Consider the following 18150-nt stretch of genomic DNA (forward strand, 5'->3'; position numbering starts at 1 on the left):
AATGACCACATCACAACAAGAGTGGAAAACCGTACATGAAATCTATCCCAAAGCCTGGTGTCTAATGCAAAGCAAATCAGGGTCTGAAGTCACATAAATTTCAGTGAACAGAGGACTGAAGGCCACAATGAAATCACAATTTCTTAAAACCACAGTTTCAGTTCTCCAACAAGAACAGAACACCACATACACATAAGTAGAACACCTTTACAAAATGGAAGAGTACGAGCATTGAGTTGGTAGACATGACTCTCCAACATGACTTAATAGTTGCATGCCTTAAGTAATTTAAGGAAAATAATAATAATAATAACAACAACAACAACAATAATAATAATAATAATAAAGCTGATCTACTCCCAACAATAACAAAAACAGGTTTTATATAGGATACAATAGAGTATACCCACCATATTTATTTGATGACTTTTTCCCCAAGATTTGTCAATGAATATTTGTCAATAGCACTGTAATTACATTTTTTTCAAAGTAGTACCTCAGCTTTTAGTGCAAGTGGTCTATTGGCCAATGCTGCAATGCTTATCTTGTACCATATACTCTGTAAAAATGTAGTAATTAACTTAACTGTTTGCTTTTTCCAGTCGTAATTAACCTAATTTCATTCCCTATAGCAAGAAAAGGTAAAGTCTAGGTTTTGGATTAGGAAAAGTTGGAGTCATGTAGAAAAAGAACACCTGGATGTCCCTTTATGAAAATTATGAGTAATGGAGGAGGCCTTTCCTTTTATCTATTTTTTTATGAAACTGTAAAAGTAGAACTCTTATTACAAATTAATTTCCAAATTATACAAGAGTTAAAGGAAAAGCAGTTGGTAATAAAATGTAAAGTATACATGGATTTTCAATAGAATAAAAACATACCAAAAAAAAAAAATAATAATGATCAGTTTCTTTGTCAGCTTTAGCTGAGGATCTTGCTTTTCCTCTTGAGAAAGTTCATCCAATAGCAAAAATCTAAAACAAAAGCAATGATAGCATGCATAAACTGAACTAGGTGTACCCAACTTCTGCCTCCTTTGTGGTCACACAATACTGATTTGCTCACAGAAGCTCAAGCAAATCTTTTTGACAAGTAGACAAAATACAAGACCACAGAAAAGGTAAACAGCAAGATATAGAGGGAGACATGATTACTTACAGAATCCAGACAAAGAGCGAGGCAGCATGCAAAGCATATGGTTAGTCATGGTGCAGATGCATCTTCATGTACCTTAGGGCCATCACATACATGGGCATGTCTGTGTGAGGACAGAAAGATAATTATTCACTCTACACAACAGAAAACAGCTGTAACATTTAGATGATTTCATTCAGATTCATATTTGAAATTCTGAAATGGTGTCAGCTGCCATGGCTTCATTGGTTTCACTGATTTCACTGATTTCCAGAATAAATTCAAATTTGGGGGGTCTCTCTTTCTTACTTAGCGCTTACTCTGGCAAAATTCCCATCAGTAATGGATGGGAATTATGCCTGAATATGCATGGAAGGATTAAGTCCAGAACAATCAAGCTCCGTTTGAATTTCCTGATGTTTGTTTCTTTTTTGCTGAAATTTTAATATTATTTAGCTTTTGTTAATCATACAGGAAAGGAGACAGACACTTTGGATGGTTAAAGTTAGAGGACATACGCTAAATGTCACTTCAACCACAAACAAATTCACATGAGTCAAATGGGTCAGACTGCTAAAAGAAGTACTAAGCTTACTTCAAACACCTTTCTGGTTTAACTGCTGCAAATATCTTTAGTGTGATTTCAAGTGGGTGAGGGAGCCAAACCCAAAACACAGTGTGTCCTCCTTTCTGTTTGTCTGTGCTCCTGACAGGCTGCTGAAGTGGACGTGGCAGGGTTGTGTGTGTAAGTCCAAGAAAAGGTTTGCAGGCTCTGGAGGCACTGAGTACCTGCTGTCAGGACAGAAAGGATGCACCAGATGTCATGAAGAGGAAGAGAAGGGAGCCTGATGCTCTCCCAGCTGTCCCAGTGTTGTGACATGACCGCTGGCTGGGATGTCCCAGTGCTGTCCCCAGTACCACAGAAAGGAAGACGTAGCTGGACCTTCTCACTGCTCTTGCCCTCACTTCAGTTCTTTCCTGCTCCCCTTCCAGCACACTGTGCTCAGTGTTGACTACTCCTGCTGTCCCTGAAGTCACGCGTTTTCCTGTAGGCACACACTCTCTCTCCAGCCTTGTTTATTTTCCTCCCCTTGGTGCTGTGGTTTTGAGGGCTCTTTGTCCTAGATGTGTATCACAGTAATTCTGAAAATATTTCTACTTCTCATGTCTTCAGTCCTGGTCTGGCTTCATTTCAGAATAATATTTTGAGTAACATGCACACAAGCTCTCAGACTGAGGGAGAGTGATGTATGAACTCAATATGAGCCATGCCAGACTAGACTAAGGCTCTGTCTACATTTGAACCCTCTCTCCATCTGACACATTTTAGGGAACAGTTAAAATACAGACACGTTAATACTCTCTTAAAATCTGGGATATGTAACTCCAAGTTTTCAGAGGTGGAAGTTGATGCTTTTTCACATTTTTTAAGCTTTGGATTTATTTTTATTCCATGCATAAAATTTCAATTGCTTGAAAATGTATACCTTGAATTATTTCAATTGTATTTTTAAATAAATTAGATATATTTATTACTGTTTTTTCTACAACTAAAAATATGGTATCCATCGCATTATGTGAGTTGGACTTCAACTGCTTAGGTACACACTGTGGTGCAAAGCATCTCCTTCTAAAACACATCCTCAACCTGTTCACGTAATTCCTCTTAATCTTTGCACTGGAAGCAACAGTGGAGTCACTCCCTATTCATCACCTCTGTTTTTCTCAGGAGTTACTACCATCTGTCAAATTCTTTAGCCTATCAAATCTCTTTTCAGCTATCTCTTTTCCAGGCTAAAGATCTTTTCTTGTCTGAGAGGGGAATTTTCATGATTATCACAGTACCATAAACACATGTCTAACGTATTTGATCTTCATGGGTGATGATAAATATTGTGTGAATTTTAATTAGGAAGCTATAGCCCTGAAGACTGGACCTCTTTCTTATCCACACAAATTTATACTTCTCTGCTATTGAGCTTCAGTTTTGGTAGGGAAGACCTGCTCCACACACCCCAAACCTTTTCTCCTTGAATCTTTGGCACCTCTGGAAATGACAGATCTTTAATCCCCCCTTCAGAAAACCACTTTCCAAACATGGACCATTTTCAAGACCATTTCTGAAGCTCTTTGGGCCCTTTTTGATAAAGCGAAGAAAGTTTGGAAATTTACTCTGATCCTTTTAGAGCAAAGTCTTGTTTTGTGGGGTTAGTGCAGAATACCCTGTGAGGTAGCTGAGCCAAAACTGCACACTGTAAGTAAGCAGAGTTAAAGACTGCCAGTGATTTTGTGTTTCAAGGTTATAATACACAGCAAGTTTTGAAATAATAACCTTTAAAAGTCTATCTACCAAAACTATTTTTAACAGTATTAAACTATTTAGGAAAAAAAAAAAAAAAAGTCCTAAGCAACCATTGCCCTACAGACTTTACTTGTATCTTCTGTCCTTCCACACTAGAACTTTCAAAGCCTCCAGTTTCCCTCTATTTGAACCTGCCTTTTATGATCAAAGAAGTCTTTCACAAGTTCCTTACATTTAATATCTGCCTAGACCTTTAGAAAAATCATGCACATATTTTGGGGTATAGAATATGCTAAAATTCAGTCACTTCAGACAAAGCATGTTTCACGAACTCCCGTGAGATTAGCTTAGAAGTGTACTCAACATCTGCTGCACAGACGAAGACCAGCAGATGTTTTGATTTTGCCTACCTTTTTTTAAAAAAAAAAAAAAAAATCTTGGAAGCTCGCCATATGATATTCTTAGTGTGCACTGGGCTTGTCCACAAGTGAATATGAGATTCCTATGACTAAACTTTGTCGTTGTCTGAATACTGCAAAGCAATATGAATCTTGTTTTTCTTTTTTTGTAGCTTGAACTCATAACCCATAGCTTGGATCATTCAAACGCTTGTTTGCTCTGCTGAAGACTAAAACACCCATCTCCTTTACAGACCTCTGCCTGAAAGTAGAAACTTTTGGCAGACTGACTCTTCTCCTCCTACGTAATAATCTTTTTCCGAAGTCATGTGGACAGACACTTTGCCCTCATTTAAGGGCCATGTACTCTCTTCAGTCTGTGTCAGAACTCCCAGAGGTGTCAATGGGATTTGCATGCATAAATCAAAACTGACTACCCTCAATTTGTGTGTGTTTAAACAATTTATGTGGGAAGTCTGAACTCCAAGTTTCTAGTCCTGAACAATGTATCCTAAAATAATTTAAGCCAATGAATTTTTGCTGAAAGAATTCCAAAGTATCTATCCTAGCTTTTTAATGATAAGACAAGAGATAATTTAAAAGATGAATCTCTTTCCTCCTTTTACTTTTTTGAGGGCACTATTATTTTCACAGAAAATCGTTCATTTTCTCCATGCGTGTTTATTCATATTCTGTTTGAGCCAAAGACTGAGGCCTAAAATGTCAAAAAAATCACTCAGTTGTTATTTCCTAGCTTTCTTTTCAATACTGAATGTAAAATACATCCTGATCTCTCCTCCACACTCCTTTTAAGCACTACCACTAAAAAAATATCCGATGGTCAGGAAGTGCTGAGGCAGCATGTGCCAGCAACACATCCTACTGGAGGGAGCTAAAGGGCAGGCTCTGCTCTGCAAGACCACATTCCTGCCTGCTCTTTGTCATAGTTTGGGGACAGCAAATGAAAACCATAACTAGGGCTGTAGGTAGTAAGCCACTGGCAGCAGTGGTTCTGGGAGGGGAAGGTTTCAGGGGTGAGGAGAGAATTCACTTCTCTGCACTCAGGAGCTGGACCTGACCTCTCTTCCCTTCCTCCCAAAGGTACAAGAGGAAGGAGAAAGAAACAACTTCCCAAGGCTCCTTCTTCATCTTCCTCCACCTTTCCCAGAATGGCTCTGCTGCTCTCATCCACACCAGAAAGATGCTGGAGACCACCTACCAGCGACTGCCCACAGGGCACTTCTGTTACTGAGTTAACGGTGCCCCAGGAGGCAGATTTCAGAGGACATTTTCTAAGAACGCGAGTATTTCCCATTCTATAAGCACTGTTCCTTCTAGCTTTGCTCCTCCCACACAGTCTTAAACACCTCCAAGTTGAAGCACTGCCTGGCATCTGCAAGGGAAGTGGACAGTACAGGGTAATCCCGTAACCCTGCCTGTGGCTGAAATGGAAGGGTGTCTGGCTCTGCTGGCTCCATACTGTGTGACATTTCCCCAGATGGATGCTCTGGTGAGCACAAAGGGAGACTCAGAATAAGCTGAAGTAACATCAGGTTCTTATTTCTGTTCTAAAGCTGTCATTTTATCTCTAGCTTAGATAAAATGTAGAATGCTGCAAGTTCCCTGCAGAGGACTTAATGTTTCAGCTGTGGCTGTGTTTCCGCTGTGGCATGAAGTCACTCACTAACAGAACATCACTGCAGTAAAAACAAAAGTGACCTGCATTCCTCCAAAAATTGTAGGGTATGTGATACTGTGGCGTTGCCTCTGCAGGCACGAATTCTGTGTGGGTTGAACACAGGGATGTATTCCGTCCAGCTGTATTTGGGGGAACGCAAAGGGGGAGGAATATAATGCTTTCTTTCTCCATATTTGGAAAGATGCTTGGCCATGTTTCATTGAGTAATTCAACCAAAAAGCTATTTGGCTAAAGGACAGCAGTCCTCAGACTGTTTGTTTGCAGAAGGGCTTTTAACTGGGGGTAAAGACTTCCCTTTTGTTTAGTAAGCAGGGTGGTGTTAAATGACCATATGATCTTGTGGGGAGACAGCAAAGAATTACTGGAATTCGTGAAGTCTGTGGATTTTATTAAGACAATTAAAGAGATACAGGAATGTGATTGTAAAAAGTAGTTGAAGTTCAGCTCTTAAACTTGCCTTGTCCGGAACAGTCAGCCCTCCTTTGCCACATGGCAAGGGCACTTTAATAACAAGATCTAGCATTTTTCTCGTTACCTGCTGTTTTGTAATAGAACAGAATCACAGCCCAACACCGCCTTCTCGTGCACGTTGTCACCAGAAGCAACACGAAACCTGCGTTATCTGTTCAGGCAGAGAAGCCCAAAGCAGATATTCTGACCTTCAGGGACGCTCGAAGTGGGAAAAACTCCTTCTGCTCTCCACTTCCCCATCTGCTACAGATCAGCATGAACCAAAGCACAAATAATATGCATGAATACAACAGGGAAAAGACCATCAAAAGCAGAGAGCTTAAGCGTATCAACATGGAAAGGATTTGTAAAGAACTGGCAGGCAGGCTTGGAGAAAGCAATTTCATTACAACAGAGATTTCCACTGGAAATGGTGGCTTCAGAAAAGCTTAGTGAACATAAGAGTGAACAGAATTCTTGCTGCTTACACACACACACCCTCCTCCATCATCTGTAAGATGACCTTTTCTCTTACACGCACAACCCCTTGGACAAAATACTTTCCTGAGGATATCGGAGGTGGAATCCAAGCTTTGCAAAATTCAGTTTATTCCAGAAATCAGTCTCTTGTTCTCTCAGTTCAAATCACGATAGGAACGCGCTGGAATACTCTGGACGCTGCGTCCTCAGTCTTTCCCCCATACAGTTAGATCATGTTTATTACAGATGCTGGTGTTTCACAGTATCACATATTTATTCAGTGTCTGCTCTCTGCGTAACAGGGTTGAATCCCAATGATTTTAAAGGGAGTTACCTGTGCCATACACAAGGGAGAACACACGAGGAAAGTTTTTCACAGGTTACAGGTCAGTGATTCTTTTTGAAGTCTTTGGCAAGCGAATTATCCATGTATCTAAAGGAAATTTTCCTTTACCACTTCAATTTTCCTGGATTTTGCTTCATGTCAGTACCATGAGAGGGTTTGACACTTGCATCCCATCAGAGCTTAGCTTTTTTTCACCTGTTTACTCATTTTCTACTCTGAACTGACTGTGTGACAAATATGTTTACATCTTGAACTGATGACTTCACTTTGCTACTCTTATTTATAAGGGCATCTTATACAGCAAATACAGCTTTCAGGTGAACCAGTAAGAGCTTCTGTGCAGAGTGATTGCAGGACCCCCGCAACCAAGGAGAATATGCATTTTCACAAACTGTGTATCAAGGGCTGATTTATAATTGCCCTGTTATTTGGGGGAGGGAGGTGTCAGTTCCAATGAGACTGATGAGACTGAAATGAACTGCTGTGTTTTCACACTCGGTCATTCCCGACTGTGGTCTGTCCTGCTGGCAGTACAGGAGGTGCATATGAAAACCGACCATCAACGTGAATCATTCTTCCTTTGCTAATCATGTCTCCAATTCATCCTCCTTTCCTTTGCTTCTGAGTCCCACAGCGCATTATAAATCTGAATCTGATTAGTGTTACAAAAACATGGGGAAAACAAGGGAACCGACAGTTACCTTGCCAACAAACTAAATTGGCCTAGAGAAAATTACTTGTTGATTATGACCTGAACACTCAGGACTAACAGGAACACGTGACAACTGCAATCATCCACTTTAGTTAGGAGCACCTTGTAGAAACCACACTTTCCCTCCACTTTCACCTCCTCTTCTTGGCTATACTTTTCCATCCTCCGTTCCAGGCTCCACAGAGACTGACACGGTCTCTAGCCCGGTATAATTTAGTTGAAGAGTGTTTTAAGGCATGCTGCTGGTGCTACTCAGACCACGCCGAATGCAACTGGGACGACATCTCTTTCATCCTCCAAAGAGCAACGGAGTAAAGCCATTTGCTGCGGGGTTTTGGTGGTCGTAGCGACTTCCATCCGCCCCCCTTGAAGACAGGAAGGTTGCCTGTTACAGCAGGGGCACGGCAGAGCAGCCCAGGCGTGATGCTGCAGCCTCGTTTCACTGTCAAAATAAATAAATAAGTAGGTAAGTAAGTAAGTAAGTAAATTTTACTGATCCACTCCATCACCTGCACACCCTTCGGGACCAAAACTCCTCTCCGCACGCCCCTCCAGCAGCGCCTGATTGCTGTCTCCTCTTCGAGCACTATGTGGCAAAAGCGCACCTCGGAAACCCGTCTTTTGCGAGGCACCCGGAGTGACCGCCCCGCACACCCAGCACCGTGCTGGACATCGATCGCATCGGTCGCATCGTTTCCCTCCCGAAACGCAGGGTGCCTCCTCTCGCGCGGCGCCTTGCCGTTTTGCAGGGGAATTTGGGCGCTGGGGGAAGCCAAAAGGAGCGATATTTGGGTGTTCCGTCGGCGGAAGAGAGGCGGAAAATTTCAATTAAGTTTAAAGGTGGGGGGGTTTGACTCGCAGACGTGCCGCTGCTCCTGCGGAACCCGCGACAGTGTTAAAGTGGCAAGAGAAGTTAAGCAAAAAAAGCAGAGGGAATGACAGGAAAGTGAGCAAGGGGAGGCAAAACACCGAGCAAGGAAAAACCCGGACAAGGACATTTCCCCACAAACCCCGAGCCCCCATCGTGGGCGGGGGGCCCCGGGGCTGTGCAGGGGGTGGGGGGGGGTCTCCTAGTGAGCTGCACGCAGCGGGGACCCCCCGCCAAACCCAAACCCAAACACACCCACACCCACCGCCCCGTCCCGTGTCCCCCCCACCCCCGGCACCCATCGGGGCGGTCCGGGGCGGTCCGGGGAGGGAGGCCACGGGGGCGGGGGGGATTAAAGGGGCGCGGGTACCTGCTGGGGGCCGCCCTGCGAGGAGGTGTGGCGACGAGGGGGCGCCCGGCCGCCCTCCGCCCGAGCCGCCGGCGTTCGCCATGTGGCCGCTGCTGGCCCTGTGCTGCTTGGGGGGGCTGGCGCTGGCGCTGCCGCAGAGCCCCCGGGTGCCCACCTTCGCCTCGCCGGCTCTGGCTGCCCCTCCAGCAGTAGGAGCAGTAGGAGCAGCAGCGCTGCCCGACACGACGGGGAGCCGCGTGGAGCGCCTGGGCCGTGCCTTCAAGCGCCAGGTGCGGCGCCTGCGGGCGCGGAGCGGGCGTCTGGAGCTGGTGTTCCTGGTGGACGAGTCGTCGAGCGTGGGGCCGGCCAACTTCGCCAGCGAGCTGCGCTTCGTCAAGAAGCTGCTCTCCGACTTCCCCGTCGTGCCCGCCGCCACGCGTGTCGCCATCGTCACCTTCTCCTCGCGCAGCAACGTGGCGCCCCGCGTGGACTACATCTCCCGGCGCCGGCCCCAGCAGCACAAGTGCGCCCTGCTGGGGAGAGAGATCCCCGGCATCGCCTACCGCGGCGGCGGCACCTACACCAAGGGCGCCTTCCAGCAGGCGGCGGTGAGCGCCCGGGGGAGGATGCTGGTGGGGCTGGTGGGGCTGGTGGTGCTGGTGGGGAGCCGGGGTCTGGCCGTGCTTGGGGTCCGGAGTGGGGTTTTGCCCGTGGTGGGGCTTGGGTGTGGTGTGAGTGTGGTCCTGCGGGTGGTGGTGGTGCTCCGAAGTGTGGTCTTCCATGTGGTGGTGGTGTGGGATGTGATCCTCCCCGTGGTGGTACTGGCAGAGTGTGGTCCTTCCTGTGCTGGTGCTCTTGGGGGACTGTGGTCCTGCATGTGGTGGTGGTGCTCCAAAGTGTGGTCTTCCCTATGGTGGTGGTGTGGGGTAGGGTCCTCCTTCTGGTGGTGGTGGTGTGGGGAGTGGTCCTGCATGTGGTGGTGGTGGAGTGGCGTGGGATCGTCCATGTGGCGGAGGTGTGGGATGTGATCTTCCCTGCACTGGTGGTGGTGGTGGTGGTGGACTGTTGTCCTAAATGTGGTGGTGTGGCGTAGGGTCCTCCTTATGGTGGTGGTGGTGTTGGGAGTGGTCCTGCATGTGGAGTGGCATGGGGTCTTCTGTGTGGTGGAGGTGTGGGATGTGATCTTCCCTGCAGTGGTGGTGGTGGACTGTGGTCCTGCATGTGGTGGTGGTGTGGGACGTGATCATCCCTGTGGTGGTACTGGCAGAGCGTGGTCCTTCCTGTGCTTGTGTTCTTGGGGGAGTATGGTCCTGCATGTGGTGGTGGTGGAGTGGTGTGGGGTCTTCTATGTGGTGGTGGAGTGGGACATGATCCTCCAAGTGCTGGTGGTGTGTGTCCTGCATGTGGTGCTGGTGATGCTGTGGGGTGCATTCCTACATGTGGTGGTGGTGGAGTGGTGTGGGGTCTTCTGTGTGGTGTTGGTGTGGGATGTGATCTTCCCTGCACTGGTGGTGGTGGAGCAACTCCATGTGGTGGTGGCATGTGGTCCTGTGTATGGTGATGGTGGTGGTGTGGGGTATGATGCTCCATGTGGTGGTGGTGTGGAGTATGGTCCTCCCCATAGTGGTGGTAGTGTGGGATCCCCCATGCTGTGGTGGCGTGTGGTCCTGCGTGTGGTGTGGTGTCGAGGTGTGCAGAGCTACGTGGTGGCGTGGGACATGGTGTAGTCTGGTCAGGGCAACTTGTCACCATTATTCCATGCTGCCTGCGCTTGCAGGTCCTCTGTTCTCGGTTGCAGTTGCAAATAAATGCATGAAATGCGCTCTTTGAAGGAGCGTGGGCGTGGTTTCAGAAGTGACAGAGATACATACGAGGCAAGTCTGGCATCTGCCTCCCTGCTTGGCAGTGGGATCCAGTTCCCCGATAGCTGTCAGCAGCCAGGGATGTCTACATACTGTCACCAGGTGACTGTTTCACTTGCTAATGACTGACATAGGTGCCCTCAGGCTGTGTGTCGCCTACCAATAAATAGAAGCATGCCCAGGAACGTTTCCAGGCGCTGGAATGGCACCGTCTGTGGTGTTAAGTTGTTACTCAGTCCCACGGCACAAGTGTGGTCAGGGCAGCTCCTGGGCATGTGCTGGCGCTTGAGCACGCTGGGGAGGATTCCCAGTAGACTCTGGTGGACAGCTAGTCTGCTCTGGAAGCTTTTTTATGAGGGTAAACTGTGCTGATCCTGGCCGTTTATCCTCTGTGTGCAAGAGTATTCCCAAGCAAGTCCTTTTTTTTTTTTTTTTTGTATTTTTATGTGTAATTTCTGGTAGTGAGCTGTAGCCGATCATCAGTTGTATTTATCTTGAAACATCTTAGGCACTCATTTGTAGCTAGTGAGCGAGGCTGCAAGATGTCCATCAGCGCTGGGTTTATGAAGCTGGAAACGATTATTCTCTTCTTCAAATTTGGCAGCAGACAGGAAAACCATTTTCCAGTGTGCCCTGAGTTACACGTGGAAAACGTGCTTTAGGAAAAGACATTCCTGTGTTAGATCTTCCATTCTGGAGTCAAGATTTGATGCGTATCCATCTCAGGGATGCTGTGTGGAAAAAGTTAATTATAAAAGTTAAAAATGCTGCTACAAACAAAACATAAGGAAATGTTGCTTTCTTGGGCATGTGGTCCTGACTAATTACACCTTTGAAATGAAACAAACAAAAGTTCAGAAACCTACAATTTATTTTTATGAGCACAGCTAAGCTTTGTGGATACCACAGCGTCGCTGTCATTTTACACTGTGGTCCCAGGAGAACAGGGGAAGAAGAACATTCACATGATGGCAGAGAGAATTGAGATAGAGTAACACGGTTAAATTTTGCACGGTTTGCTGACTTTTGGTTGAAGATGCTGTCCTGTGGTTTTGTTCAGTGTGTTGTCTTCATGTGAGACAAATTGCAGCTTCGGGGAATACTGTCCTTTCTAGGACTCTTCAGAGAACGGCTGTTCTATGTTTGAAATACCACTGCTGGAATAAATTTAGGGAAGTATTTTAAGTATTACAAAGTTGGTGTTCCCTATGGACTCTTATACTGCTGTCCTTTGTTTCTAACTGTCTTTTGTTAAAATTGATACTATTTTTTTTCTTTCACTTTCCTAAAATGTCACATTTTTATTCTTATACTTTAATGTGGGGTTTCTTCTGCTTCTAACCAGAATTCTCTGCTTGTTTTCCAAAACCAAAAGCATCTGCAAAGCATGGCAAACTCTAACAAATAGTTAAGTGTTGTAGTAACAGAAAACTAAGAAAATGCATCACTGCTATAATCCTGGCACTTACTCTCCATGGGTAGGTGTCAAAGTGAGTTGCTCAAGTCCGTGACAGTTTTATGGAAAAATGAGGCACAGAGAGGGATAAATGAATTCTGTAAGGTCATCAGGCCGATCAGTGGCAGACCTGGGAGTGGGATGTAGTAAATGAAGAGGAGCATGATATACTTAATATTTACTGTAACAGAACCCGTGGCAGCAACACTCTTCACTTAACATCCCCTGAATGCAGAGCTACTCGGTTTCACCAAATGTTGCACGTTCATTCAGTGTCCATCTTCTTCCAAAAAATAAGGGGGTTCTCCTTGGCTCTGCAGTTTGTATCCTCTTTAGAGGTGCTTTTCAGAGAAGTTTATTGCAGAGCTTCTGCATTTTTTCAGAGCTGTCCATGCTTTTGTGTTGACCAAACTTCAACAAAATTCCTAGCCAGCAGATTAAATACAAATCGTATAAGGTACGTAGAAAATGCGTCTTCGTACCACAAAAGACAGCAGCTACTATCAGTGTTTAGTTTTGCGACCCTGTTCAGGATTTCGTGTCACACTTGAGCTAGCAAGCATTAGATACGTTTACTGATGTAAGAAAGCCTGATATTTGTGTTCCTTTTCTCAATGATCAAGGTGTCAGAGTTTCTGTTGCCATGGTCTTTTTTCCAGAGCTCCAGAGACAGGATTTAATTGCAGGTTTGGGAAAAAAACAATCTATTTTGTCCTATCTTTAGTTCATCCAAGAGGTTAATCCATTGCAATTACGTGTACCACAGACATCTTATGTTAGCTTCAGATTGCAGGAATTTGATGGTATGTTTGTTGTGCTTGCTGGTTAAAGTTCCCCTGTGAAGGCAACTTCTTCAGGCTTGGATTCTGACTGGTTTAATAACATTTCAAGGTGAGTTTTACTTAGCCATTATCAGTGTTGTGTTCATCTGCACACACACTAAAATGTTTTCGAATATAATTTTATTCTTTAAATTTAGTTTTCTACGTCTGTAGGAAGCAATACTCTTACACCTTCCTACTAGCTCATAAAGTGCGGTGGCCTCCAGGCTAACCTTCCAGATACTGTATATTTTTCTTCTTTTTATCTGGCTACTGACCTCATATTTACAGATAAGAGGTTTGCAGTTTTAGCATTGTTAGCATATACAGCAGGAGAAGAAGGAACAGTAGGAAGCTGGGTACTGAATCTGGACCTTTGGCAAGAATCAGTCAAAACCCCTGTATGCTGCTTCTAAAACTAAATGATGAGAGAGCATCTACTTTGATATAACACAGGGTCTGCTTCAAGCAGTTGGAGTAAATAACAGCTTTGTTGGAGGTACATTTTTCTACGTCTTGCATTCCCAAGATGTTAGCACTGACTGTGAAATTTAAGATGCTGCAGTCCTCACCTTATGGCTGAAAGCTGTAGCTTGATGAAGACTGAAAATGTATTCAACATTATCATCTATGCAATCAAATAAATGTGGCTTGCCCTATGTATATGTCTTGTGTGCTATCTAGAGTAGTTAATACGAAAACAGGGAAAGAGTTCTGGCATGAAGTCATTCAAAGTTCAGTTTTAAGATCAACAAAACTTCCTTCAAAGGGCATCAATACATGTGGCTTGAGACTCATTTTCTTATTTGTATAGACTGTGCATTTTTAAGAAGAACAAATGTTGAGTTATAAAACAGACTTAGCATAACAAAATATCTGTTAAAGCAGTTATTTAGAGGTATGAACTTAGAGGCACTCCTTCCTGTAATGCGTATGTAACCAGAAATAGTGTAAGGAAGGGGAAGAAACTAAACTCACTCATTCAAAACTCTTTTGGCTTCAGTTTTTCTCGTCGTGAGTTGATGGGACAGCACAAACCACTTGCAGCAGATGTTAAGCAGATTGCTTTCTGCATTCTGGAACGCTGCAGGGCTGTTGCGACAGTGAGGAAATAGCTGAAGCAGAAATGAAGCAAGTACAAGCAGGCAGGCTTGAGGAAGTGGTCGTGCTGCTGTTGAAGGGATAAATCTAAAGCCCAAAGAGCTCCCTTTAGTGTGAAGTGCTGAATTTCCCAGATGTAGGTACCCAACACTCCCTATTCCAAAATCTCAACACCCTGCATGATTACATGAAAGTGTTTCTTCCCAGGTCAATCATGAAATAGAAATGGGACCATCATACTGGAGCAGGAACTTAATAGTATGTCCCCAGTGCCCAAGAACCTAACCATAGTCACAGTTACATGCATACTAGCCGAAAAAAAAGGGCTCTGGCTTTATAGCTGGACAATTTATATGGCCTGAAGCTGCACTGGTTGTTATGGGCTAAAAAAGATTAAAATAAAAATGATTTAAACTACTCCGTGTAGCAGCCTTTTGACAAAATAGTAATAGCTTATTCTAAGAAGACAGGACGTGTTCTGTCTTCTGATGTAAGTAAGATGGCAATTCTTCAAAACTGGACTTGGAAGTTGTAAGCTGCAGTGCCCTTAAGCTAAAGTCAGAGGTTATGTGCCCATAGCCATCCCTAAATAGACAAGTTAATTTTTCTAAGCTGCTGGGCAATAGTAGCTGAGAAAGGCTCTGGTTGTTGCTCTGTGTTGTGACAGTTGTTATGTTAAAAAGTTGGGCATTTTGCTTTTGTAGTTCAGTTATGCACCACTGAAGTCAGTAGTATATGTAAGTGGAAGGTCTGCCACAACACCTACAGACTCAAGTGACACGTTTTCTATTTCTGACTGCATCTGGTCTTTAAAAATAAAATCTGGCTTTTGTATCTAACGTGATCTCAAGGGAGCATGACAAACAGCCAACCAATATCACAGATTTGGTGTTCTGTTATCATCCAATTAAGAAACATGAAAAAAAATGACCCTCAAAAGAATGTAAGCACATATCAATTTAAGATAAACAAATTTAATGCTTATTTAATTCTTGTTTAAATATGTAATGGTTGGTTTGTTTCTTCTATATGTCAGAAGCACAAGAGCACAAGATGCAGCATTGTTATCCACTAAGAACAGTTGGCCTACAATTTCAATGCATTTTCAGGTTCAATATCTCATTTTGAAATTAAAAACGGTTGAATCAAGAGGAACTGGAAAAAAAAAAGTCTTACCTTGTAACTGGTATGTATATTTTTTTATGTGGAAAAAATATCATCTCATTGAGAAGACTTGCATTTAGAGTCATGTAAGTTGTCAGTTCACAAAAAATGTGCGTATGGGTTTTTATTCCAGTGACCTCTTCATAATCAGCAGCTGATAATGAGAGCAGGAGATGAGAGGGTGGCTTTGGTCAGATGGAGCTGACAAACTGTTTAACAGCAGTGGGCCTCTGTGAGTCCCAATACAGCCTTGGAGTTAAAGGTTACGGTAAAAAATACAGAAGTCAACCTGGTTTACCTCTGTGGCCACCTTTGAAATTGCTGAGCTGGTTGTTAACAATTACTGAGCAAACTGGGAGTGGAGTTCCTGTCAGCCAGCATTACGGTCAGCTCTAAATCACCACTTTTAATCGTTGTGGTGTTTGTGAAAAGTACTTGTCCTGCACACTGCAGTCTCGCGTAGGTTTTGCTCACAAGATTAATACAGTGGGGTCAGAGTCAGGACACACATCTGCACACTGTTCATTGTCTGTGGGCCTAGCCTGAATTGGGCCTACCTTAGAAATTTATGAAATAATTACATTTCTCTCTGCCTTACTGGCCAGGACTGGCAAAAAGTTCAACGTTTAACATCATTTATGAAGCTAAGTGGAATTACCTGGTGGAAACCTACTTGTCAGAAATTGGTCTGTTTCTGCTCCCAGAATTGAGTTTTGCTTCTGTGTAACCAGAAACATGTGGTTTGCAAGTCTGGTATTTAGCAGGCTAGACATTTATTATCTTCCCTTTAAGTGTAATTTGTTTTTAAAAGGTTAAAATAAAGTGTCTTGAAGAAGCACTGAAGGATACTACTACCTACGCTTTTGCCTCGTCAGTTCGACAAGGTGGAGTGAGTTGATTGGTGTGAGGCACAGAAGAGAGGCAGCCTGATTTACAGCACAGACTCAAGCCTGGGAGTCTGACACCCCGACAGAGGCATTTCAGAGAACGCAGGGTCATTCCCACCAGCAGCACCTCCATACAGCATTGCTGAAGCTCTTTTATTCCAGCATCTCCCTCTCCGTTGGGTATAGCTGCAGGTGTATAGATAGACCATGTAATTCCAGACTCTGAACTGATGTAAGCACCTGCTTCCTCTCCTTTATTCTCCATGATCTTCCCTCTCCACTATCCCTAAATGCAATAAACTTGTTAATTCTGACCCGCAGCAAAAAATACTAGTGATCATTCTTCTGTTCTTCACTGCTTTTCAAGGAATTGTATATCACAGCGTGCGAGTCACTTACCAGTTCTCTTTAATCCTTTGAACTGCATGCCCTTCCAAATCACAGTTTTTGTGGCTTTGAATATACTCCACCAATGCATGCAAGTATTGCAAGTTAATGAAAGTATTAGAGGGTAAGTAACAGCAGTGCAAAATGTTAGAAATACATAAATTGTTACCAGAACCTGGCCTGAAAGTGTGAAAGTTTCCATCTACCCTTACACTTCTGCACAGCTCTTGGCCTAGAAATTTGCTTACACAGCTTTCTCTGAGAATGGCACACCAGTCCACAAAAGAATTTGGAGTCCCCTTTTTCTTTGATTTTGAGATGCTCATTGTGGAATATTGTTTGGTTTTTGCTTGGTGCACTGCTACGAGTCTGGGCAGTGGTACTCAAAGATGTTTGTGGTTATAGACAGCACAAAGAAAAACTTTGAAGCCGAGTGATACTTAGTCTTAAGTCATAGGCTTCATGAAAATCCATGGAAAGCACATCAGTTTTTACTAGTTTCCAGTTGACTGTGTTTCCTGAGTGTCCTTCATAGAGTTTTAAGGCGGAAAAGACCCTTATGGGTATATCACTTCATCACTCCTTTAGCTGCATAGAGTGCTTTGTGACTTCCATTTCTGAAGTGTGCCTCTTGGTGGTGCTGCATAGGGTAGAGGTGAATGATGAGCTGATGCTTTATGACTTTCTCATCTGCTTTGAGTAGGGGATTACTTGCTCTTGGATCCTTTCTGAAGCAGAGAAACGGTTATGGTGTTTAAGAGAGGTCCCAGGGAACTGTGCAAATAACCAGTATGTTTTAGTAATGATACAGATTTTGCTGAAGTGGTGCATATTATTCATCTGAAGTCTGCTTTTTGTTTCTGTGAGAGACCCTTTCATTTTTACCTATTCCACCAGTGTTGTTTTATGCTAGTCTTGTTGATGCTCTTTAGTTATTATGTACTAAGCATAAAAAGACAAAGTCAAAAAAGTACCACTTTCCTTAAAAAAGTGGGCAACCGTAGGAGAATGTGCTCATTTCAGCACAAAGAAGGGTGTTCTGTCATGCTGCTGGGTCAGTACCACCAGGGAGTTTGGCACCACCAGAGCAGAAACCCACGTTACTAGGTGTTTGTTTCTTGCCTTGTGATCATGGACCTGCTTCAGCTGGATTCCCTGCAGAAGCTGATCTAACTCCAAGCCTTACAATGTCTCGTGATCAGGACACATTTAACATTTGTCATAACTTCTAAGAATTGAGGTGGATGTCCCTGCCTGGAAGGACCTGCACTGCACAGTGTACAGCGGTTTTCCTGAACTGTGTTGTGTCAACCCTCTAGGTAAGTGAGGAGGAGAGGAGGTTTGGGAATGCAAAGAGAGGTGTGCCAACACCCACTGTGTTGCTTGTCTGCTAAGACAAGCCTCCCTTAAAAGGCAGACTCATTGTTTACAGCCTCTAGCCATTGCCTGGTGCAACAACATAAACAGGTGGAAGAAAGGTAGGACACATGAGATACTGCTGCAGGAATCGGCACAAGTCTCATTAATACAACAGCAGAAGTAACAGGGCAATTAAATAAACCTTTGATTGCTATAGCATCTGGATTATCTTTTCATAAACGTTTCAAGAGTAGGTTACTTTTCCTGAGAAAAACATTTTCTGTCCTTTTCTCTCAGAGACTTTGCTGGAGTGGCCTGACACTCAGTACTCTCTGATCCACACTCCTTTAGAGTTAGCAGCTTCACAGAGAAATT

The 18150-nt window shown here is 44.0% G+C and overlaps 1 protein-coding gene and 1 long non-coding RNA gene across 3 annotated transcripts in view; one reads left to right on the forward strand and one right to left on the reverse strand.

The window, feature by feature from the left end:
• Positions 1-5900: 5900 nt before the first annotated feature.
• On the reverse strand, positions 5901-8876 carry LOC311427007. The gene is made up of 2 exons (XR_014687157.1): positions 8760-8876; positions 5901-7963 (listed from the first exon to the last, which is right to left on the reverse strand). It is a non-coding gene; the product is annotated as an uncharacterized lncRNA (long non-coding RNA).
• The window catches only part of SVEP1 (sushi, von Willebrand factor type A, EGF and pentraxin domain containing 1), a 124122-nt gene continuing 114756 nt past the window's right edge, over positions 8785-18150 (forward strand). For both annotated transcript variants that reach the window (XM_084503922.1, XM_084503923.1), the window contains exon 1: positions 8785-9346. In XM_084503922.1, the coding sequence (XP_084360048.1) occupies positions 8840-9346 (507 nt within the window). In that variant the 5' untranslated portion in view covers positions 8785-8839. The remainder of the gene's footprint in view (positions 9347-18150) is intronic.

Source organism: Aythya ferina (genome assembly GCF_964211825.1).
Source record: "Aythya ferina genome assembly, chromosome: Z".
Taxonomy (NCBI): Eukaryota; Metazoa; Chordata; class Aves; order Anseriformes; family Anatidae; genus Aythya; species Aythya ferina.